Source organism: Oncorhynchus mykiss, chromosome 19 (genome assembly GCF_057628025.1).
Source record: "Oncorhynchus mykiss isolate SJ-2025 chromosome 19, ASM5762802v1, whole genome shotgun sequence".
Classification (NCBI taxonomy): Eukaryota; Metazoa; Chordata; class Actinopteri; order Salmoniformes; family Salmonidae; genus Oncorhynchus; species Oncorhynchus mykiss.
In genome coordinates, this window is record NC_143040.1 from 14366772 (window position 1) to 14389622 (window position 22851).

The 22851-nt window shown below is 42.1% G+C and overlaps 3 protein-coding genes across 4 annotated transcripts; all 3 read left to right on the forward strand.

The window, feature by feature from the left end:
• The first annotated feature begins 1669 nt into the window (after window positions 1-1669).
• LOC110534757 (uncharacterized) lies at window positions 1670-6659 on the forward strand. The gene is made up of 6 exons (XM_036953936.2): window positions 1670-3375; window positions 3464-3567; window positions 3670-3733; window positions 3906-5715; window positions 6022-6066; window positions 6371-6659. Exons 1-4 carry the CDS (start codon window positions 3069-3071, stop codon window positions 4997-4999), a joined length of 1569 nt encoding a protein of 522 aa, XP_036809831.1. The 5' UTR covers window positions 1670-3068; the 3' UTR covers window positions 5000-5715; window positions 6022-6066; window positions 6371-6659.
• Window positions 6660-9927: 3268 nt separating this feature from the next.
• Window positions 9928-17501, forward strand: LOC149975083 (uncharacterized). Of its 2 annotated transcripts, XM_090210205.1 has the most exons (6): window positions 9928-10433; window positions 10526-10629; window positions 10735-10798; window positions 10981-12468; window positions 12887-12997; window positions 15901-17501. In XM_090210205.1, the coding sequence occupies exons 1-4, from the start codon at window positions 10124-10126 to the stop codon at window positions 12069-12071; spliced, it is 1569 nt and encodes a 522-aa protein (XP_090066331.1). In that variant the 5' UTR covers window positions 9928-10123; the 3' UTR covers window positions 12072-12468; window positions 12887-12997; window positions 15901-17501. The 2 variants fall into 2 exon arrangements, with proteins under 2 accessions (XP_090066331.1, XP_090066330.1); XM_090210204.1 differs by having other exon boundaries at window positions 10981-12997.
• A 170-nt stretch (window positions 17502-17671) lies between these two features.
• On the forward strand, window positions 17672-20299 carry LOC110497281 (uncharacterized). The gene is made up of 4 exons (XM_021573312.3): window positions 17672-18130; window positions 18218-18321; window positions 18426-18489; window positions 18668-20299. The coding sequence occupies exons 1-4, from the start codon at window positions 17815-17817 to the stop codon at window positions 19759-19761; spliced, it is 1578 nt and encodes a 525-aa protein (XP_021428987.3). The 5' UTR covers window positions 17672-17814; the 3' UTR covers window positions 19762-20299.
• Window positions 20300-22851: the final 2552 nt, after the last annotated feature.

The following is a 22851-nucleotide window of genomic DNA, read 5'->3' on the forward strand; positions in this document are numbered from 1 at the left end:
ATCACACCTGCGGGACAGGTACAGTATGGCAACAACAACTGCCCGAGTTACACCAGGAACGCACAATCCCTCCACCAGTGCTCAGACTGGTCGCAATAGGCTGAGAGAGGCTGGACTGAGGGCTTGTAGGCCTGTTGTAAGGCAGGTCCTCACCAGACATCACCGGCAACAATGTCGCCTATGGGCACAAACCCACCGTTGCTGGACCAGACAGGACTGGCAAAAAGTGCTCTTCACTGACGAGTAGCGGTTTTGTCTCACCAGGGGTGATGGTCGGATTTGCGTTTATCGTCGAAGGAATGAGCGTTACACCGAGGCCTGTTCTCTGGAGTGGGATCGATTTGGAGGTGGAGGATCCGTCATGGTCTGGGGCGGTGTGTCACATCATCGGACTGAGCTTGTTGTCATTGCAGGCAATCTCAACTCTGTGCGTTACAGGGAAGACTTCCTCCCTCATGTGGTACCCTTCCTGCAGGCTCATCCTAACATGACCCTCCAGCATGACAATTCCACCAGCCATACTGCTCATTCTGTGTGTGATTTCCTGCAAGACAGGAATATCAGTGTTCTGCATGGCCAGCGAAGAGCCCAGATCTCAATCCAATTGAGCAGGTCTGGGACCTGTTGGATCGGAGGGTGAGGGCTAGGGCCATTTCCCTTGAAGGTGCCTTGGTGGAAGAGTGGGGTAACATCTCATAGCAAGAACTGGCAAATCTGGTGCAGTCCATGAGGAGGAGATGCACTGCAGTACTTAATGCAGCTGGTGGCCACACCTGATACTGACTGTTACTTTTTTTCAAGGACACATTATTCAATTTCTGTTAGTCACATGTCTGTGGAACTTGTTCAGTTTATGTCTCAGTTGTTGAATCTTATGTTCATTCAAATATTTAAACATTTGCTGAAAACGCAGTTGACAGTGAGAGGACGTTTCTTTTTTTGCTGAGTTTATACTCTACAGTTTAAAATGTAGCTTTACTATTATTTTTTATATATTTAACACCACTGCTTAGGGAGTGGATCTTCCAGGATGTGCTGCATGTGGACAGGAAGAGAGGCTCTCTGGTCTTTGGAACCTTCTACACCATCCAGAGAAATGAAATCATTAGAAAGTACTCAATAGTGAAAGTTAGTATAAAATATTATGGGACACAAGCAATTTTTTGGGATAGTAACTCATCGATTCAATGTCATGCAGTGCTCTGAGGAGAATTTCATTATTTATACCATACCTTTCCCCCAAAAAATATTTTTGGTCGCAAATCTCATTAAAATATTGGTTGTTACATTGTTACAAACGTTATTGTATGTCAACACTCCCCACAAACACCTCATAAGTGTCTGTGTCCCATAGGTTTTATATTCTTTACTTGTGCATTCGTATTCCATTATTTCTATTCTGGCTTGACTGACAATTTGTTCATTTTACAGAGATCTGATCCTGAGCTAGCCTGAGGACTCACACTAAATTCTTCAGCTGCTGTCGTTCACCGCATACTTTAGTCTGAGACTGCCATCATTGAAGTTGTTTGTGGTGATGAGGGGCACTAGGGGTGTTGTACAAAATGCCTTTGACCACTGCACCTCTCGGGTGCCCCTTTTGTACTTTTTAAACTACTAAGCTTTTAGGCCTTTATTCACTTTCTTAGTTTTTATTCAACATTGTAAAGGTCATATTGTGACATCAACTCCCAGACTTCCAACGTCCATTCATGGTGAACAATGCAACTTTTGACACAAATCGGCAACTTTGACCACATTTCCAGCACTTTAGATAAAAACCTAGAGGGTATGACATTGAGGTCTACTTCTCTGGTATTTAAATCTGGAATCAGAGCATAATTATCTACTACCAATCAAAAGATACAGCTGTTTGTTTCATCCTTCAGCAGCCCAAACGGAGTTGTTGCTATGGATACCAATGCATTTCAATTGCAGAAAATGGGCCATAGACTAGAATGGACAAAAAAAATTTTTTTTTGTTTAGACCTCCTCTTTCACCATTTTAAGCTATCAACTCAAAACCAACGTTGACGGGTTCGGTCTGACCATACTTAGATTGCTTGTCAAAATATTTTTTTACTCTTATATATACTTTTTTAACCATTTACAATTTGCATAAATTAACATCGGTTTGAATGAGGACCACAGGAATAGCTATTTAAAACGGTCTTGTCCTTGGCCAATTAAACTACCAGACCAACATTAAAATGTTCAGGCTATCCTAATTTAAAATTATTTTAAACTGTTATTGACTATAACTATATACCTTTGCAGAAATTAGCATAAAATAACTCACCAACAGTAAACTCTTGAAACGTTCAAGATAGACCAAACCAACTTTGACATGTTCAGGGCATTGTAACTTGAAATGATTTAAAACATTTATTAACTATAACGATATAAATAGTTAACTTTTTATACTTCTTCCACTACTTTTAGAGATAAAGCAAGCCCCACAACTTTACTTAATGTAAAGTTACCAATGTTTTTTTTCCATTTACAATGTTCTAATTTGTAAAAACAAAAAATGAAATGTTGTTAGCTAGGAATCCCATTGGCTATTTATCCATTATATTTACAGATTAACATTTGTGCTTTCTCAGTGCGGTGCTTCAATTCTTTTTGAGACTACTAACCCTTAGCCTACTCTTTTTATTTACTTATTTTTAACTGAATAAATATATTTATTCTCTTTAAATTCAGGTTGTTTGCGGATTCTATATTTTTGTATTTGAACTTAATAGTGAAATAATTTTTGGAGGACAAGGAAGGCGGATTTTCAAAACATTCGGTTCATTTTAGTAGCACCAACAACATGATAGAGCAGCGGGTGGCAACGTTGAAAGGTAGAACTAACAAGTCGTGTGAGCAACCAATTTTTTATTTTAAAAACCAACCCTTATTTTGAAAAACAATTCAGGAAGTAGCCCTAATTTTGTTTCCGGAATGAAATTCTGTGTGTGTAGTATACCGTCTACATTGTGAACTTTGAATTCTCAAAACATTGCCTGAATACTGCAAATTACTATAACATAATTGTTAAATATTTACATAGTTCCAAGGACATGTGCGATAGCGTCGCCTTTCATGCTCAGCTAGCTTCAATAATTGAGGTTTTGGCGAATGCAGCCGTTGCCGAAATCTGTAAACTTGTAGATGATGGCCATGCTGCCTTACGTATGGAAATTTCCCATAGCCAGAAAGAAATTGATAACCTGCGGAGGAAGCTGCTTTTGACAAAATACCAGAGTTCTCAACGGGGCACAGAGAAATTCGGAGCCCTGCGACGCACAGTTCACAGGCGCGACACCGATCTTGTTGCCCGAGCAAGAGCGAGCTTCGTTGGAAAGTCATCAGGCAGACATGGATATTGTAGGTTTTTTACCTTATTGAAACACGTTCAAAATAATTTGTAATGTAGAATATACAACGTTTATGATTATTTTTTTTTCTGGTGCAGTGGAGAATCGTTTTTCCAACAGTGAAGGGGACAACTTCACAAAGGATGTCACGAACTGGAAAGACGCAAGACGCACAGCGACAGACCAGGATGGGAGCATGCAGGTCAGTTGTCATAGACACTGTCAAATTGATGATTTGTTTTCTCATTTCAAATGGTGTCGGGGATATTTTTCTAATCAAATGTTTCTGATGAATACAAAACAGATGGCAGATATGCCAGAGTCACCTCTTATCAAAATGGAGAACCTTGGCTCAAGCAGAACAGAAGGTCATTTTATGCAACTAATCAAATCTATGACATTTACACATTGTTGAGTAAAGCCTTTATTGCAGTATTTGATACACTTCTTAGTCATAAGCCATAACTAATAAATAAGACAAAAAATAATCCATCTTCACTACAGGAAGTTGATGCTGTGCTTTATGTTGACCCATTTCAGAGATTGTCCAACTGGTCAGTGAGAGCAGTGAGAAGATCATTGTGGCAGAACCAGGTGCTTCGTCATCTACTGAAACCACAGACCTTCTGGACCAGCAGGGCAACAGACACAGAGCTCCAGACACCTCACTCAATATTGAACCTGAAAACCAGATGTTCCAGCATCCAGCGTCACAATACAACAGAGCAAGACAGGACCATCAGGTTGCTGAGGGTGTGACCTGGGAAACTGACCATCAACCCATAGAATACAGCCTGTCCCATTGGACAGAGAACCAAGAGACTGACAGCCCAACTGTGAATGCTCCTCACAATTCTGGGCCAGACTCCAAGAGGCTGTCTGGACATCCAGAGAGGAGAGGGGTGCCTGGTAACTCAGGGGTCAGCATGTCTGCTTTGGGCTCTCTGGACTGGGTACCTGATGTGGTGCTGGTGGACTCAGTTCCCATTAAAGTGGAGGCAGATATGAGTTCAGAATGGAGCATAACTGGCCAAGAGGCGACATCTGGAGAGGTCTGTTCAGACGGTAGGCAACTTGTGGACAACAGAGGAAGAGGGGGAATGGACTCTGGACAGACAGAGTGTCCCCATGACACTCAAAACACAGAGCAAGGGACAACTGTAGGATCAAGGTCCAAGATGTCAGATTTCAACAGACTGTCCTCCCTAAACAGCTTTTCATCCCCAAGTGTTACTCTCCTCCAGGTTCCCCAAAGAGGGAAGCCAGCCCCCTTCCTGAATTTCAACAGAGGCTACAATTTTTCATCGAAAGGCAAAGAAAAGCAGCAACAACAGCTGACGTCTCACTCGCCCAAGAGGCAACTCCGGTGCAGCCTCTGTGGAAAGCCCTTCCCTCAGCCGGCGCAACTGCGGAGTCATATGCGGGTCCATACGGGGGAGAAACCGTACGGCTGCAGCCACTGCACCAAGCGCTTCTCCCACCGGCACCAGCTGAAGATGCATGAGAGAGTGCACACCGGAGAGAAACCATTTCACTGTGTCTACTGTGGGAAGTGCTTCACCCAGTCTAGTCACATGAAGAGGCACCTCCTCGTCCACACTGGTGGCAGGCCACAGGACATTGTGCTGCCCTGAGTGTTCCAGGGTGAAATTTCCCCTTGGTACAGATCTAGGATCAGCTTCCTCTTCTCCAATCCTAACCTTAACCATTAGTAGGAAAACATCTAAAACTAACCCAAGATCAGTGTGGAGGGGCAACTTCACACTACTCCGCCTGGTGTAATTATAGGCAAGGCCAGGAGTTTTTCCTCACCACGTGACCAGACCTGGGAAAAACTCCTGGCCCTAGTTGTAAGGGGAATGGCTCAACACTACTGTGTTTTAATATGCATACTGGGTCTTTGTGTTTTTAACAGTTTGGATAGTTACCACATTGAACACTACCCTCTGTGTGTAGTGGTAGTGTTTTCAGGTCAGCTGTCTTGATGCTTGGTCCGGAGTGGATTGATAATGTATAAGTTATTACAGGTGAAGATTTTAAACATCCTTATGAATTTGTATTGGTGCAGTGGTAAACCAAAGAACAGCAATTAACAATTCAGGAAGCTCTGGACAGGTGTCTGGATGAGCTAGGCCTGTTGGTGGTCGAGAACGCATTGCTCGGTTCATCTCGTACCTGGACATAGGGAGGAGGAGGGTGCAGGGAAGAGTGTGATGATGACTGTCACTTTCTGGACATCGACATGGCAGAAGAGAAGAGCCACAGGTTCCCTGGGTGCCAGCACACTCCTGGCCCTTGAAACAGATCTGGCGACCCAGCAGGTGCATGGCGAGAGTGCTGACCTGGAATGGTAGGCTGTCAATGGTTGACTTTATAGAGGGTTTATTTAGGTTAGATTTATCGGCGGCTTTATAGAACTATCTTTATCACTTTACACTTTCCATAATATTCAGCCTAGGAAAACCTATTCAAAGTGGCAATTTGTTTTTGAGTCCCAGAATTAGAATTAATAGAATTAGAATCCCTTCAATTCAATCAGAATTCTCTCTTGATTTATTATTTTCCATCCTGATGTGTTTCGAGTAAGCTAAACCAGTTAGGATGTGCACCAGTACTCTCGAACCAAGCTACTCACTCACCTCTTCTTTATTCCCAGAATCCCCAGAGGTACCATGGTCTGGGGAAACCTAATCTCCTGGAGGTAAGTAACAGTACCTGTTGGTTTATCTAACCTAGAACAGGCAGAACGTCACCTTCCTACTTTCATAATATCAGATTTGAAACCGTTCACTCATTGTTTTTGATTATCCATACATGATGCTAATGACTTTCCTCTATCTCACATACATACATACATACATACATACATACATACATACATACATACATACATACATACATACATACATACCACTGCTTAGCGGCCAAACTGATTGTTCCGGACTAGCACCTGATCTATATACAGATACAATATGGAAACCACTGAATTAACTTTGTCTTTGCAGCTTCCTCTGGAGTCGCTGGTGTGGATCTTCTGGGATGTGCTGCGTGTGGACGGGAAGAGAGGCTGCTGGAACCTGTCTCTGGTAGCGGAACCTTCCGTACCATCCTGAGAAAGCTGTCATCAAGGCAAAGAGTGGCTGCTTTGAAGAATATTTATTTTATATTATATTAACTATTTTTTAATTACTTTAATTACTTTTAATTATTTTATGTTAATTCATAGTTTTGATGTCTTCACCATTATTCTACAATGTAAAAAATAGTAAAAATAAAGAAAAACCCTTGAATGAGTAGGTGTGTCCAAACTTTTGACTGGTACTGTACATACTTTTTAAAACTATAACCAATAAAATGTTTCATAAATGAAGGAATACAGAGGTAGATATTCAAAACGGTCTGGCACCTTGGCCAATTAAGCTACAAGACCAAACTTTAAAACATTCGGGCTATCCTACCTTAAAATAATTTAAAACTGATAGACTATAACTACATTTGCATAAAATTCTCTGTAAAAGTAACTATTGAACTGTTCCAAGTTAGAGACAAGACACCAAACCAATTTTCACATGTTGAGGCCATCATGACTAAAAAAATATTTAAAACATTTATAAACTACAACTACAAATGTGCATAAATTAGCATATCCATAAACGCGTACAGCTGTTGTCGGAGTTTAGAGTGGCGAAATGTAGCTAGCTAACAGCTCTCTTGTCTCGTCATTGAGCAGCCCAAATGTAGCTGTTGCTATGGGTACTCACACATGCAGAGGAGAGCATGGGGCAGTGCAGGAAGCAAGGGACAAACCGAGATTAGCTATTGATACTAATTGAGGAAGTTACTGTGTTTCTAATGTGTTGAGAAATCGGGCTACGGTAGGGTAGGGCCTGAGCGTCACCAGCATGGGTAGGGATCGGCCTAAAATGTCATGCCTCTGCTTTTATTTTCATTCAAATAGTTCAACTACCACTAAAATACTTTTAAAAAGATGGCATCACTAGATGGACCATCATATTTCCCTCCCCAAATAATAGCCTAAATGTTTCTAATTCCTTATGAGTTTCCTCACTTCCACCACAACAGCAAGTCTTCATATTCAGAAAGCATTTTCTATCTCACTTAGAACAACAGACCTATGAATACTCTGTACTGTTTCATCATTACATCATCATTAAACTAAAATCAAACTTTATTGACATTTTTACCAAATGCATCTATCTATCTGAAACCCCCAGCATGGATTGAGTTGCTTTGCTTTCCTAGGAGTGTTGTCTACATAATCCAGCCTTTTATTACCATCGTCTGACAGATCTATGTCCTATGTCTTTCTTCTTTCTGTAGTTTAGACATTGTGATCTTACTGCCCTACAATCCAAAGCAATAATGTTGATATAGTAGTCTGTCAAAGTAATCAGACCAATTGTTTTACCTAATATAACTTTGACTACAGAGCATTCAGAAAGTATTCAGACCCCTTCCCTTTTTCCACATTATGCTACGTTACAACCTTATTATAAAATGGATTAAATTATTATTTTTTGAATCTACACACTACACTATAATGACAAAGCGAAAACAGGATTTTAGAAATGTTTGCAAATGTATAAAACATTTTAAAAAATACCTTATTTACATAAGTAATCAGACCCTTTGCTATGAGACTAGAAATTGAGCTCAGTTGCACCCTGTTTCCATTGATCCTCGAGATGTTTCTACAACTTGATTGTAGTCCACCTGTGGTAAATTCAATTGATTGGACATGATTTGGAAAGGCACACACCTGTCTATTTAAAGGCCCCACAGTTGACAGTGCATGTCAGAGCAAAAACCAAGCCATGAGGTTTGAGGAATTGTGTCGAGGCACAGATCTGGGGAAAGGTACCAAAAAATGTCTGCAGCACTGTGAAGGTCCACAAGAACACAGTGACCCCCATCATACTTAAATTAAAATAGTTTAGAACCACCGAAACTCTTCTTCTTGGTCGCCCGGCAAAACTGAGCAATCGGAGGAGAAGGGCCTTGGTCAGGGAGGTGACCAAGAGCCGGATGGTCACTCTAACAGAGCTCTAGAGTTCCTCTGTGGAGATGGGAGTACCTTCCAGAAGGACAACCTTCTCTGCAGCACTCCACCAATCAGGTCTTTAGGGTACAGTGGACAGACATAAGCCACTTCTCAGTAAAATGCACATGACAGCCCGCTTGGAGTTAACCAAAAGGCACCTAAAGGACTCTGACCACGAGAAACAAGATGATCTGGTCTGATGAAACCAAGATTGAACTCTTTGTCCTGAATGCCAAGTGTCACGTCTGGAGGAAACCTGGCACCCTCCCTACGGTGAAGCATGGTGGTGGCAGCATCATGCTGTGGAGAAGTTTTTCAGTGGCAGGGACTGGGAGACTAGTCTGTATCGAGGGAAAGCTGAATGGAGCAAAGTACAGAGGACCTTGATGAAAACCGTCTCCAGAGCGCTCAGGACCTCAGACTGAGGGTGAAGGTTCAGCTTCCAACAGGACAATGACTCTAAGCACACAGCCAAGACAACGCAGGAGTGGCTATGGGACCAGTCTCTGAATGTCCTTGAGTGGCCCTGCCAGAGCCCGGACTTGAACCCGATCGATCTCTGAAGAGACTTGAAAATAGCTGTGCAGTGACGCTCCCCATCCAACCTGACAGAGCTTGAGAGGATCTGGAGAGAAGAATAGGAGAAACTCTCCAAATACAGGTGTGCCAAGCTTGTAGCGTCATACCCAAGAAGACTCTAAGCTATTATCACTGCCATAGGTGCTTCAATAAAGTACTGAGTGATGGTCTGAATACTTATGTAAATGTCATATTTCAGTTTTATTCATAATTTTTTTTGCAACATTTTCTAAAAACCTGTTTTTTCTTTGTCATTATGGGGTATTGTGTGTAGATTGAGGGGGGCAGGGGACTATTTAATCCATTGTAGAATAAGGCTGTAAAGTAACAGAATGTGATAAAAGTCAAGGGGTCTAAATACTTTCCGAATGCAACATTTAAAGTAAATGCTTTGCTTTAAATAGTAAAGTAAAACTGGTTCAACTTCTTCCACTTTAAGGAGCTAAAGCAAGCCCCAGAACTTTACTTCATGTAAAGTTACCATCTAGTTAGTCATTTCTTTATACAGATTTGTAATGTATAAAAAAATATATATATATATAGTCAGATTTTTATTTCTACTGTTACATTGTTCAGAATTAGAATGCATTCTCAGTGCGGTGCTTCAATTAGTTTGGAGACTACTAACCCTTAGCTTTCTCTCTTGATTGACTCATTTTTAACTGAAGGAATATATTTATTCCTTTTAAATTCAGGTTGTATGCTGAGTCTGTATTTTTTTACTTTAACTTATTAGTAAAATTGTTGAAGGACAACCTGTGCTTGTTATTTTTGTAATCACTTAATTGAAAGGCAAATTATAATTTTTTAACAATTTGATTCCTTTTAATAGCAGCAACAATATGATACAGCAGCAGGTGGCAATGTTGGAAGTTTGAACTAAAGTAAATCGTGTGTGTGTGTGTGTGTGTGTGTGTGTGTGTGTGTAACCAACCTTTATTTTGAAAAGCAAACTTTTTTTATTTTGAAGAACGATCCAGGAAGTAGCAGAACAAAAACAACTACAATTGTGTTCAATGCTCTATGGTGTGAACTGTGTAGTCTGAAGACGTTGACTTTACACTGCAATGCAAATTGCTATAACATAAGTGTTTAACATAAACATAGTGCTAAGGACATGTCCGATACTGTCGCATTTCATGCTCAGCTAGCCTCCATCGTCGAGGTATTGGCGAATGCAGCCGTTGCCGAAATCTGCAAACTTGTAGATGACGGCCATGCTGCTTTACGTTTGGAAATTTCCCATAGCCAGAAAGAAATTGAGAACTTGCGGAGGAAGCTGGTTTTGACAAAATGTCAGACTTCTCGACGGAACGCAGAGAGATTTGGAGCCCTGCGACGCACAGTTCACAGGCACGTGGACACAAATCATGTTGCCCGGGGAAGAGGGAGCTTTGTAGTGAAGTCGACAGGCAGACTTGGATATTGTAGGTTTTTTACCTTATTTAAACACTTTCAAAAAAATGGTTGGTAATGTAGAATCTATAACGTTTACGAGGGTTTCTCTTGTTTGGTGCAGTGAAGAATCGTTTTGACGACATTGAAGAGGGCAACTTCATGCAGGATGTCACTACCTGGAAAGACGCAGGACGCACAGCGACAGACCATAATGGGGGCATGCAGGTCAGTTGTCATAGACATGGTCAAATGTATTATTGTTGCATCATATTTCAAGTGCTGTTGTGGATATGTTATTAATTAAAGGTTTCTGATGAATACAAAACACAGATGGCAGATATGCAAGAGGAAACTTGTGTCAAAATGGAGAACCTTGACACCAGTACAATAGAAGGTATTTGTTGTTGTTGAAACTAATCCAACCCTATGCAATTTACATGTTAAGTAAAGTTGTCAATGTTTATTTCAGTATTTTATTAACTTCTTGGTCATAACTCATAACTAATAAATAAGGCAAAGAAGAATCAGTCTCCACTACAGGAAGCTGATGCTGTGCTTTCCTTTTCCTCATTTCAGAGATTGTCCAACCAGTCAGGGAGAGCAGTGAGAAGATCATTGTAGCAGAACCAGGTTCTTCATCATCTACTGAACCCACAGACCTTCTGGACCAGCAGGACAACAGACACAGAGCTCCAGACACCTCACTCAATATAGAACCTGAAAACCAGACGTTCCAGCATCCAGCATCACAATACAACAGAGCAAGACAGGACCATCAGGTTGCTGAGGGTGTGACCTGGGAAACTGACCATCAACCCATAGAATACAGCCTGTCCCAATGGACAGAGAACCAAGAGACTGACAACCCAACTGTGAATGCTCCTCACAATGCAGGGCCAGACTCCAAGAGGCTGTCTGGACATCCAGAGAGGAGAGGGGCGCCAGGTAACTCTGGGGTCTGCATGTCTGCTTCAGGCTCTCTGGACTGGCTGCCTGATGTGGTGATGGTGGACTCAGTTCCCATTAAAGTGGAGGCAGATATGAGTTCAGAATGGAGCATAACTGGCCAAGAGGTGACATCTGGAGAGGTCTGTTCAGAAAGCAGACAGCTTGTGGACAACAGAGGAAGAGGGGGAATGGAGTTTGGACAGACAACATGTCCCCCTGACACTCAACATGTAGAGCAAGGGAGAACTATAGGACCAAGGTCCAAGTTTCCAGATATCAATGGACTGTCCAACCGAAACAGCTTTTCATCCCCAAGGGTTACTCTCCACCAGGTTCCCCAAAGAGGGAAGCCAGCACCCTTCCAGAATTTCAACAGAGGCTCCACTTCTTCATCGAAAGGCATAGAAAAGCAGCAACAACAGCTGACGTCTCACTCCAGCAAGAGATATCTTCGGTGCAGCCTCTGCGGAAAGCCATTCCCCCAGGCGTACCTAAGCAGGCACATGCGGGTCCATACGGGGGAGAAACCGTACGGCTGCAGCCACTGCACCAAGCGCTTCTCCCACAGCCACCAGTTGAAGAGGCATGAGAGGGTCCACACCGGAGAGAAACCGTTTCAATGTGTCTACTGTGGGAAGTGCTTCACCCAGTCCTGTCACATGAAGAAGCACCTCCTCGTCCACACTGGCGGCAGGCCACAGGACGTTGTGCTGCCCTAAGTGTTCCTGGCTATAGTTCAGACTAGATACAGATCTAGGATCAGCTTCCTCTCCCACAATCCTAACCTTGACCATTAGTGGATTTTTTGTATTCTTTAAACTGACCCAACATCAGCATCTAAGGGCAACTTCACACTACTCCTCCCAGTGTAATGATAGGCAGGGCCTGGAGTTTTTCCTCACCACGTGACCAGGCCAGGGAAAAACTCCTGGCCCTAGTTGTAAATGGAATGTCTCAACACTACTGTGGTTTATATATGAATACTGGGTCCATGTGTTTTTCACTTTGAATGGTTTCCTCATTGAACGCTTCCCTCTGTGTGTAGTGGTCGTGTTTTCAGGTCAACTGGCTTGATGCTTGGTCCAGCGTGGATTGATCATGTATAAGTTATTACAGGTGAAGATTTTAAATGTATTTTAGTCAGTTAGCAGACGCTCTTATCCATAGCGACTTACAAGAGCATTTAGGGTCAAGTGCTGTGCTCAAGGGCACTTTGACAGATTTTTCAGCTTGTCGGCTAGGTGATTCCAACCTGCGGCCTTTCAGTTATTGGCTCAACACTCTTAACCGCTTGGCTACATCCTTATGAATTTGTATTTGTGCAGTGGGGAACCAAAGTACAATAATTAAGACTACATTTCCATTAACCTGTCAATAAGACAGATTCCCTATCAGACTGATAGACTGTAACGATGTAGATAGATTTCATATCATTGTGAACAGAGTTCCGGAAGCACTGGACAGGTGCCTGGGCGAGCAAGGCCTGTTGGTGGTTGAGAGTTTGTTGCTCGTCTCTGTTCGTACTTGGACGCAGGGATGAGGAGGAGGAAGGCGCAGGGATCCCAGATGCCAGAACACTCCTTGCCCTGGAAACGAACCTGGCGACCCAGCAGTTACAAGGAGAGAGAGAGTGCTAACTGGAATGGTAAGCTGTCAATGTTTGTCATTTATACAGGGTTTAACATTGTTGGATTTGTAGAGTTCGATAAAGCCATATTGATCCCCCTCTACCCTTCCCATCATATTCTGCCTAGGAAAACACTTTTCTATTCTCAGTTGCTGAGATATTTAGTCCCATAATTAGAATCCATAGAATGATCCTTTGGAGGAAGGATTGTTGGGATATATTTGACATATGTATCCTAAAGCGTAATTAATTGAAGTTTGAATATTTGTGACATTTTGGCCTGACCCAGTACTACTTTGTAAGACTCCACGCTTCAGTTGTAGGTGCTACAAAGCAACATTTAGTGTCATACAACTTTACCACTTGCTCTGTATTTTGATTAGTATTTTGATTGCAATAACACATTTCTTCCATTAATTTATGAATATTTATAAATGAATATTAAAAGTATATGTTGTTTTTATTAGGCTTTAAACATTTTTTTTAAGAACATTGTCAAACATAATGTACAATTCAATTCAAAGTTCTGCTAGCTTTAAAGTTATGGCTTCTTTTACAGAAATACTTTGGCATAGTTAACAATGTAACCAATCACAGCCCTCCTTTTAAGTGTCATTGCACATCCTGCAAATAAACAGTAGAGGTGACTATTTTGAATCCATTTTCACATTCACTCTGTTGGTAATGCTTAAAAATGTGTTTATTACTCTAAAAGTAGCAGAGATTCCACTCTGTATCTTTGATATGCCCATAGTGTATTATGTCCAATAATATATTGAAAAATTTGCCAAATCAAAAGTGGGATCTTTTCACTTCATGTTGATATTTTTCTATATTCCGAAATGTTATTGAAATCAAAATACATATGACAGAGCGAGCAATTTAGCTTCATATGACACCATGTATTGGCATGTAGCACCTACAGATGAAACAATATGGAGTCTTACAGGAGTCCTGGGTAATGTCAAATTCAAACTATAGTTAGTTATTTCTAAATCATGCTTTAAGACACTGTTAAAAAAATATATATCTCCTCAGTAAAAAAAGAAACGTCCTCTCACTGTCAACTGCTTTTTCAGCAATCTTAACATGTTTAAATATTTGTATGAACATAAGATTCAACAACTGAGACATAAACTGAACAAGTTCCACAGACATGTGACTAACAGAAATTGAATGTGTCCTTGAAAAAAAGTAACAGTCAGTATCAGGTGTGGCCACCAGCTGCATTAAGTACTGCAGTGCATCTCCTCCTCATGGACTGCACCAGATTTGCCAGTTCTTGCTATGAGATGTTACCCCACTCTTCCACCAAGGCACCTCCAAGGGAAATGGCCCTAGCCCTCACCCTCCGATCCAACAGGTCCCAGACCTGCTCAATTGGATTGAGATCTGGGCTCTTCGCTGGCCATGCAGAACACTGATATTCGTGTCTTGCAGGAAATCACACACAGAATGAGCAGTATGGCTGGTAGAATTGTCATGCTGGAGGGTCATGTTAGGATGAGCCTGCAGGAAGGGTACCACATGAGGGAGGAGGTCTTCCCTGTAATGCACAGAGTTGAGATTGCCTGCAATGACAACAAGCTCAGTCCGATGATGTGACACACCGCCCCAGACCCTCCACCTCCAAATCGATCCTGCTCCAGAGTACAGGCCTCGGTGTAACGCTCATTCCTTCAACGATAAATGCGAATTTCGACCATCACCCCATGTCAGACAAAACCTTGACTCGTCAGTGAAGAGCACTTTTTGCCAGTCCTGTCTGGTCCAGCGACGATGGGTTTGTGCCCATAGGCAACGTTGTTGCCGGTGATGTCTGGTGAGGACCTGCCTTACAACAGGCCTACAAGCCCTCAGTCCAGCCTCTCTCAGCCTATTGCGAACAGTCTGAGCACTGGTGGAGGGATTGTGCGTTCCTGGTGTAACTCGGGCAGTTGTTGTTGCCATCATGTACCTGTCCCGCAGGTGTGATGTTCGGATGTACCGATCCTGTGCAGGTATTGTTACACGTGATCTACCACTGCGAGGACGATCAGCTGTCCGCCCTGTAGCGCTGTCTTAGGCGTCTCACAGTACGGACATTGCAATTGATTGCCCTGGCCACATCTGCAGTCCTCATGCCTCCTTGCAGCATGCTTAAGGCACGTTCACGCAGTTGAGCAGGGACCCTGGATATCTTTCTTTTGGTGTTTTTCAGAGTAAGTAAAAAGGCCTCTAGTGTCCTAAGTTTAAATAACTGTGACCTTAATTGCCTACCGTCTGTAAGCTGGTAGTGTCTTAATGACCTTTCCACAGGTGCATGTTCATTAATTGTTTATCGTTCATTGAACAAGCATGGGAAACGGTGTTTAAACCCTTTACAGTGAAGATCTGTGAAGTTATTTGGATTTTTACAAATTATCTTTGAAAGACAGGGTCCTGAAAAAGGGATGTTTATTTTATTGCTGAGTTATTTATATATCTCAATAAACAATCCTGTGGTGTGTGGAGGGGAAGTGAGGCAACTGGAACCTGTCTCTGGTCTGCCGAACCTTCAATACAATGCTGACAAATTAGGTTTTCAGGAAGTACTCCACAGGGAAGGTTAGTATTGATAATTCCTTAAATCTGAAAAAGCCTATGGGAAACATGCACTTTTTTTTATTCATTCATTCAATATCATGGAGTGCTCTGAGGACAGTTTCATGAACCATGATTCCCCCCAAAATCTTTCCAGATAAAGGAACGTCTTGAATCTCATTCTGTGATTGGTTGTTACAGTCTTGCAAACATCATTGTATGTCAACACTGTGTGCAAACACCTCAAAAGGGGTCTGTGTCCCATAGACTTAAGATTCTTTACTTGTGCATTCATATTCCATGTATTCCATTCTGGTTTGTCTGACAATCTTTTGTCCTGTTCTGTGTTTCTTTTCCAGAGATCTGATCCTGAACCCAAGTAGTTACTGAAAGGAGAAGCCAGGACATTGTGGTTACAGGTCACTGTGAAGGACAACATGTTAATTAGGTGTTTAGCTATGACTCAAGACTATCAGAAATCCCTTTGGCTATTTATATACAGTACCAGTCAAAAGTTTGGACACACCTACTCATTCCCAAGTGGGCTCCAGAGTGACGCAGCGGTCTTAGGCACTGTGTCTCAGTGCTAGAGGTGTCACTACAGACTCTGGTTGGATTCCAGGCTGTGTCACAACCGGCTGTGATTGGGAGTCCCATAGGGCTGCTCACAATTGGCCCAGCGTATTCTGGGTAAGGGTTTGGCCGGGGTAGGCTGTCATTGTAAATAAGACTTTGTTTTTAACTGACTTGCCTAGTTAAATAAAGGTTAAAAAAAAAACTTTGAAAGTTTCTTCAAGTGCAGTCGCAAAAACCATCAAGCGCTATGATGAAACTGGCTCTCATGAGGACCGCCACAGGAAAGGAAGACCCAGAGTTACCTCTGCTGCAGAGGATAAGTTCATTCGAGTTAACTGCACCTCAGATTGCAGCCCAGAATAAATGCTTCAGAGTTCGAAACATCTCAACATCAACTGTTCAGAGGAGACAGAATCAGGCCTTCATGGTCGAATTGCTGAAAAGAAGACACTACTAAAAGACACCAATGAGAAGAAGAGACTTGCTTGGGCCAAGAAACACGAGCAATGGACATTAGATTGGGGGGGAAGTCTGCTTTGCTCTGATGAGTCCAAATGTGAGATTTTTTTGTGAGATGCAGAGTAGGTAAACGGATGATCGCCGCATGTGTGGTTCCCACTGTGAAGCATGGAGAAGGAAGTGTGATGGTGTGGGGGTGCTTTGCTGGTGACACTGTGATTTATTTAGAATTCAAGGCACACTTAACCAGCATGGCTACCACAGCATTCTGCAGCGATACCCAACACACCTCCAGGCTGTGTGAAGGCTATTTGATGAAGGATAGTGATAGAGTGCTGCATCAGATGACCTGGCCTCCACAACCCAATTGAGATGGTTTGGGATGTGTTGGACCTCAGAGTGAAGGAAAAGCAGCCAACAAGTACCCAGCATATGTGGGAACTCCTTCAAGACGGTTGGAAAAGCATTCCTCAAGAAGCTGGTTAAGAGAATGCCGAAGAGTGTGCAAAGCTGCCAAAGCAAAGGGTGGCTTTAAGAATGTAAAATCTAAAATATATATTTTTTTGTTTAACACTTTTTTGGTTACTACATGATTCCATATGTGTTATTTCATAGTTTTGATGTCTTCACTATTATTCTACAACGTAGAAAATAGTAAAACAAAAATAAAGAAAACCCCTGGAATGAGTAGATGGGTCCAAACTATTGACTGGTACTGTATTGTGTATTACATTTAAAATATATTTTTCTACTGTTACATTGTTTAGAATTAGAGTGCATTCTCATTGTGTGCGTCAGTTAACCCGTAGCCTATTCTTTGATTTACTAAGTTTTAACCGCCGGGAACTTATTCGTTTTAGGTTGTATGCCTATTCTGTTTTTTGTGTAGAACTAAATAGTAAAATAATCATTTTTGGAGGACAAAGTGTGTGTTTGATTAAATTCACTACTTCAATGAAAGTCAAAGAAGGCTGATTTAAAAAAATCGAATAATATTCCTTTCAGTAGCAGCTACAATATGATACAGCAACCGGTAGCAATGTTGGAACTAACATAAGTCGTGTGTAATCAACCTTTAATTTGAAATACGATCCAGGAAGTAGGTGACATCTTGTTTCCGGAACAAGAAGAGTTGTGTGAAGAAGCGTACAGTTTATGTTGTAAACAGTTAAGTCTTAAGACGTTGACTGAACAATGCAAATTATTATAACATAAGCGTTTAACATAGAGCCAATGAGATGTCCGATACTGTAGCCTTTCATGCTCAGCTAGCCTCCATCATTGAGGTTTTGGCAAATGCAGCCGTTGCCGAAATCTGCAAACTTGTAGATGACGGCCATGCTGCCTTACGGTTGGAAATTTCCCATAGCCAGAAAGAAATCGACAACCTGCGGAGGAAGCTGCTTTTGACAAAATTCCAGAATTCTCGACGGAACGCAGATAAATTGGGAGTCCTGCGACGCACAGTTCACAAACGCGTGGACACCGATACTTTTACCCGGGCAAGGGCAAGAGAGAGCTTCGTAGAAAAGCCAACAGACAGACTTGGATATTGTAGGTTTTAAACTTATTTCAAAAACGTTAACATTAATGGGTCATGTGAAATATATGACGTTTGAGCGTTGTTCTTTTCTGGTGCAGTGCAGAATTGTTTTGCCGACAGTGAAGGGAGCAACTTTACGCAGAATGTAGCCAACTGGAGAGACTCCGGACGCACAGCAACAGACCGGGATTGGGGTATGCAGGTCAGTTGTCATAGACATGGTCAAATGTATTTTATTTTCCCATATTTCTAATGGCGTTGGGAATATTTTTATAATAAAATGTTCCTGATGACTACAAAACACAGATGGCAGATATGCAGGAGGCACCTCTTATCAAAATGGAGAACCATGGCACCAGCAGAACAGAAGGTATTTTTGTTAAACTTATTTAATCTATGCACTTTACACTTTGTTGCTTGACCAATCCTTCAATGTTTATTGCAGTATTTGATTAACTTCTTAGTCATAACCCATAGCTAATAAGGCAAAGAAGAATCAGTCTCCACTACAGGAAGCTGATGCTGTGCTTTACTTTTCCCCATTTCAGAGATTGTCCAACCAGTCAGTGAGAGCAGTGTGAAGATCATTGTAGCAGAACCAGGTTCTTCATCATCTACTGAACCCACAGACCTTCTGGACCAGCAGGGCAACAGACACAGAGCTCCAGACACCTCACTCAATATAGAACCTGAAAACCAGACGTTCCAGCATCCAGCGTCACAATACAGCAGAGCAAGACAGGACCATCAGGTTGCTGAGGGGGTGACCTGGGAAACTGACCATCAACCCATAGAATACAGCCTGTCCCAATGGACAGAGAACCAAGAGACTGACAGCCCAACTGTGAATGCTCCTCACAATGCAGGGCCAGACTCCAAGAGGCTGTCTGGACATCCAGAGAGGAGAGGGGCGCCAGGTAACTCAGGGGTCAGCATGTCTGCTTCAGGCTCTCTGGACTGGCTGCCTGATGTGGTGATGGTGGACTCAGTTCCCATTAAAGTGGAGGCAGATATGAGTTCAGAATGGAGCATAACTGGCCAAGAGGTGACATCTGGAGAGGTCTGTTCAGAAAGCAGACAGCTTGTGGACAACAGAGGAAGAGGGGGAATGGAGTCTGGACAGACAACGTGTCCCCCTGACATTCAACATGCAGAGCAAGGGACAACTGTAGGATCAAGGTCCAAGATGTCAGATTTCAATGGACTGTCCACCCGAAACAGATTTTCATCCCCAAGGGTTACTCTCCACCAGGTTCCCCAAAGAGGGAAGCCAGCCCACTTCCCAAATTTCAACAGAGGCTCCACTTCTTCATCGAAAGGCATAGAAAAGCAGCCACAACAGCTGACGTCTCACTCGCCCAAGAGACAGCTCCGGTGCAGCCTCTGTGGAAAGCCCTTCCACCAGCCGGCGCACCTGCGGAGTCATATGCGGGTCCATACGGGTGAGAAACCGTACGGCTGCAGCCACTGCACCAAGCGCTTCTCCCACAGCCACCAGCTGAAGATGCATGAGAGGGTGCACACCGGAGAGAAACCGTTTCAATGTGTCTACTGCGGGAAGTCCTTCACCCAGTCCGGCAACATGAAGAAGCACCTCCTCGTCCACACTGGTGGCAGGCCACAGGATATTGGGCTGCCCTGAGTGTTCCAGGGTGAAGTGTCCCCTTGGTAGAGATCTAGGATCAGCTTCCTCTCCCACAATCTTAACCTTTACCATTAGTAGAAAGAAATGCTAAACTGACCCAACATCAGTGTCTAGGGGCAATTTAACACTACTCTACCAGGCGTTATGAAATGCAGGGCCAGTAGTTTTTCCTCAGAATGTGACCAGACTGGGGGAAAACTCCTGGTCCTAGTTGTAAGGGCTCCACACTCGTGGGTTTTCATATGAGAATGGAGTCGATGTGTTTTTAACAGTTTGATTGGTTTCTACATTAAACAGTTCCGGTGTGTAGTGGTAATGTTTTCAGTGTACTGGCTTGATGCTTGGTCCAGAGTGGATAGATAATGTATAAGTTATGAAGAAGACTCGATCCCGAGCTAGCCTGATGACTCTCACTAAATCATTCAGCTGCTCTGTCGTTCACGACATACTTTAGTCTGAGACTGCTATCATTGAAGTTGTTTGTGGTGATAAGGGGCACTATGGGTGTTGTACAAAATAAAGTCATCAGTAATTGCATCGTCTCTAACCAATTAAAAGTGTCCATGCCAATGACGAATTTTAGAACCATAGCTTTAATCACGCGTTTTCTGACTCTGGCCCAACCCAATCGGTTTCTGGACCAATCAGATGGCCCAAAATGTGCTAGCATTCAGTGAAACGTCGGTGAGGTACTCCGATCTGGACTCATTGCTCTCAAGAACCTGACATCCGAGGGAGTGGTGTAGGATTTGGCCAGAGCAAAGAGTCTTTATAGCCAGGAAAATCCTGAGCCCCAGTAGTATCTGAAAGTAGAATCCAGTACATTGTGGTTACAGCTTCCTGTGAATGACGACATAAACCATTATATTCTTGCTGTATGATTGCTGCACTGCATATTACCAATGTAATTATTAGTGCGGTTTGCGAAGCGCGAGACCCCACTTTAAATGTGTCATACTTTATATTATTATTATTAAGCTAGAAACGCCATTCAAACTTTAAACGTGCAGAGCGGTCAGGACCAATGTGCTCGCATACAACTTTTTATAGCTTTTTTCCTTTTTAAACTACTAAGCTTTTTGTCCCTTATTTACTTCCATAGTTTTTATTCAACATTGTAAAGGTCCCATTGTGACATCAACTCCCAGACTTCCAACATCCATTCATGGGGAATAATGCAACTTTTGACACAAATCTGCAACTTTGACCACATTTCCAGCACTTTAAATAAAAACCTAGAGGGTATGACATTGAGGTCTACTTCTCTGGTATTCAAATCTGGAATCAGGACATGATTATCTACTACCAATCAAAAGTTACAGCGGTTTGTCTGAGTTTAGAGTGACGAAATGCAGCTAACTGAAGTCAGCTAACAGCTCTCATGTCTCTTCGTTGAGATGCCCAAACGAAGCCGTTGCCATGGATACCAATGCATTTCAATGGCAAGAAAGTGCCATGTTCTAGAATGGTAAAACATATATAATAATCTACATTTACAGTATCTCCTCATTAACCATTTAAATTATCAACTCCAAACCAACATTGATATGTTCAGACGGGCCCTACTTAGATTGCTTGTCAAAAGATTTGATACTATATATACACATACAATTGGTAGAAATTAACATGGGGTTTGAATGAGAACCATAGGAATACAGAGGTAGCTATTCAAAATGGTCTTGCTACATGACCAACTTTAAAACATGAAGGCTATCCTAACTTCACTCGTTAAGATCTTTATCAACTACAGATTTGCATAAAATAACTGCACCGTTCAACCTAGGGACACCAAACCAGCTTTCACATGTTCAGGCTATTCTGAATTCAAAATATTGAACTGGTATCAACTACAAATATATAAATTAGCACATCAATCAAAAGTTACAGCTCTTTGTCGGAGTTTAGTGACCAAAAGTAGCTAACTAACGTCAGCTCTCATGTCTCATCATTGAGCCGCCTATGGAGACAATTCTATAGATACTCAGGCAGAGGAGCGCATGGTGCAGCGCAGGAAGCAAGGGACAGACCGAGATCAGCTATTGATACTAACAAAAAGTTACTGTGTTGAGCAATCGGGCGCTGGTAGGGCCTGAACGTCACCGGCATGGGTAGGGCTCGGCCTAAAATGTAATGTATTTCTGCTTTTCTTTTCATTCAAACTTCTAAACACTTTCCCAATAGGTTAGACAGAAACTTAGTGTATGATGTCGTCCTCTACGTCACTGCTATTCAAGCTGAAATGGTGATCACTGTTAGCCTAAATAGTTTCTTCATTAGATACAACTACAGCTAGCTTTCAGTAGGTCTACATACAAACCTATTATACATAGTTCAACTACCACTAAAATACTTTTAAAGATCTGTCAACACTAGATGTGTCATTTCCCTCCCCAAATAATAGCCTAAATGTTTCTAATTCCTTTTGAGTTTCTCCCTTCCACCACAACAGCAAGTCTTCATATTCAGAAAGGAAAAAAGTTGCAGAACCATGATATATTTTCTCTCGCTTCAACAAGACTGCATTATACAACAGATCACAAACAGAAACAAGCATGTTAGCAAAGCTTGAATGAATGACTGGATATGCAGCAGGGAAAACGACAGGGCATCTGGCTAAAGATGCACGGCATATTGCCAACAAGACAAGTCCAAAATAATATTTGAGTTTCTGACTTTGAACAGCAGACTTGTGAGTTTCCTACAATTCGTTGTACTGTTTGATCATTATATCATCATTCAACAAAAATCTAACTTGATTTACACTGAATGTTTTACAAAAGTAAATCAATTTATTTATCTGAAACCCGAGCATGGATGATTGAGTTGCTTTGCTTTCCTTCGAGTGTTGTCCACATGATCCAGCCTTTTGTTACCATTGTCTGACAGAAGATAGACAAAGCTTTCTTCTTCCAGTTTTCACTCAACTACTGTAGTTTAGACATTTTTGTGATCTAACTGCCCCACAATCCAAAGAAATCAGGTTTATATAGTAGTCTATCAAAGTAATCAGACCACTGTGTTTTACTACATTTGAATTGATTGTACTATTTGCTTTAAATAGTAAAGTGAAACTTGAGCTTCCACTAC

What these genes read in the sequence shown, in the direction of transcription:
- LOC110497281 (XM_021573312.3), top strand. Translation starts at nt 17,815, where the DNA reads ATGTCCGATACTGTAGCCTTTCATGCTCAGCTAGCCTCCATCATTGAG. An exon ending in AACAGACAGACTTGGATATT is followed by an intron (nt 18,131 to 18,217) that starts GTAGGTTTTAAA and finishes TTTCTGGTGCAG; the next exon opens with TGCAGAATTGTTTTGCCGAC. An exon ending in TGGCACCAGCAGAACAGAAG is followed by an intron (nt 18,490 to 18,667) that starts GTATTTTTGTTA and finishes TCCCCATTTCAG; the next exon opens with AGATTGTCCAACCAGTCAGT.
- LOC149975083 (XM_090210204.1), top strand. Translation starts at nt 10,124, where the DNA reads ATGTCCGATACTGTCGCATTTCATGCTCAGCTAGCCTCCATCGTCGAG. An exon ending in GACAGGCAGACTTGGATATT is followed by an intron (nt 10,434 to 10,525) that starts GTAGGTTTTTTA and finishes TGTTTGGTGCAG; the next exon opens with TGAAGAATCGTTTTGACGAC. An exon ending in ACCATAATGGGGGCATGCAG is followed by an intron (nt 10,630 to 10,734) that starts GTCAGTTGTCAT and finishes TACAAAACACAG; the next exon opens with ATGGCAGATATGCAAGAGGA.
- LOC110534757 (XM_036953936.2), top strand. Translation starts at nt 3,069, where the DNA reads ATGTGCGATAGCGTCGCCTTTCATGCTCAGCTAGCTTCAATAATTGAG. An exon ending in ACCAGGATGGGAGCATGCAG is followed by an intron (nt 3,568 to 3,669) that starts GTCAGTTGTCAT and finishes AATACAAAACAG; the next exon opens with ATGGCAGATATGCCAGAGTC. An exon ending in TGGCTCAAGCAGAACAGAAG is followed by an intron (nt 3,734 to 3,905) that starts GTCATTTTATGC and finishes GACCCATTTCAG; the next exon opens with AGATTGTCCAACTGGTCAGT.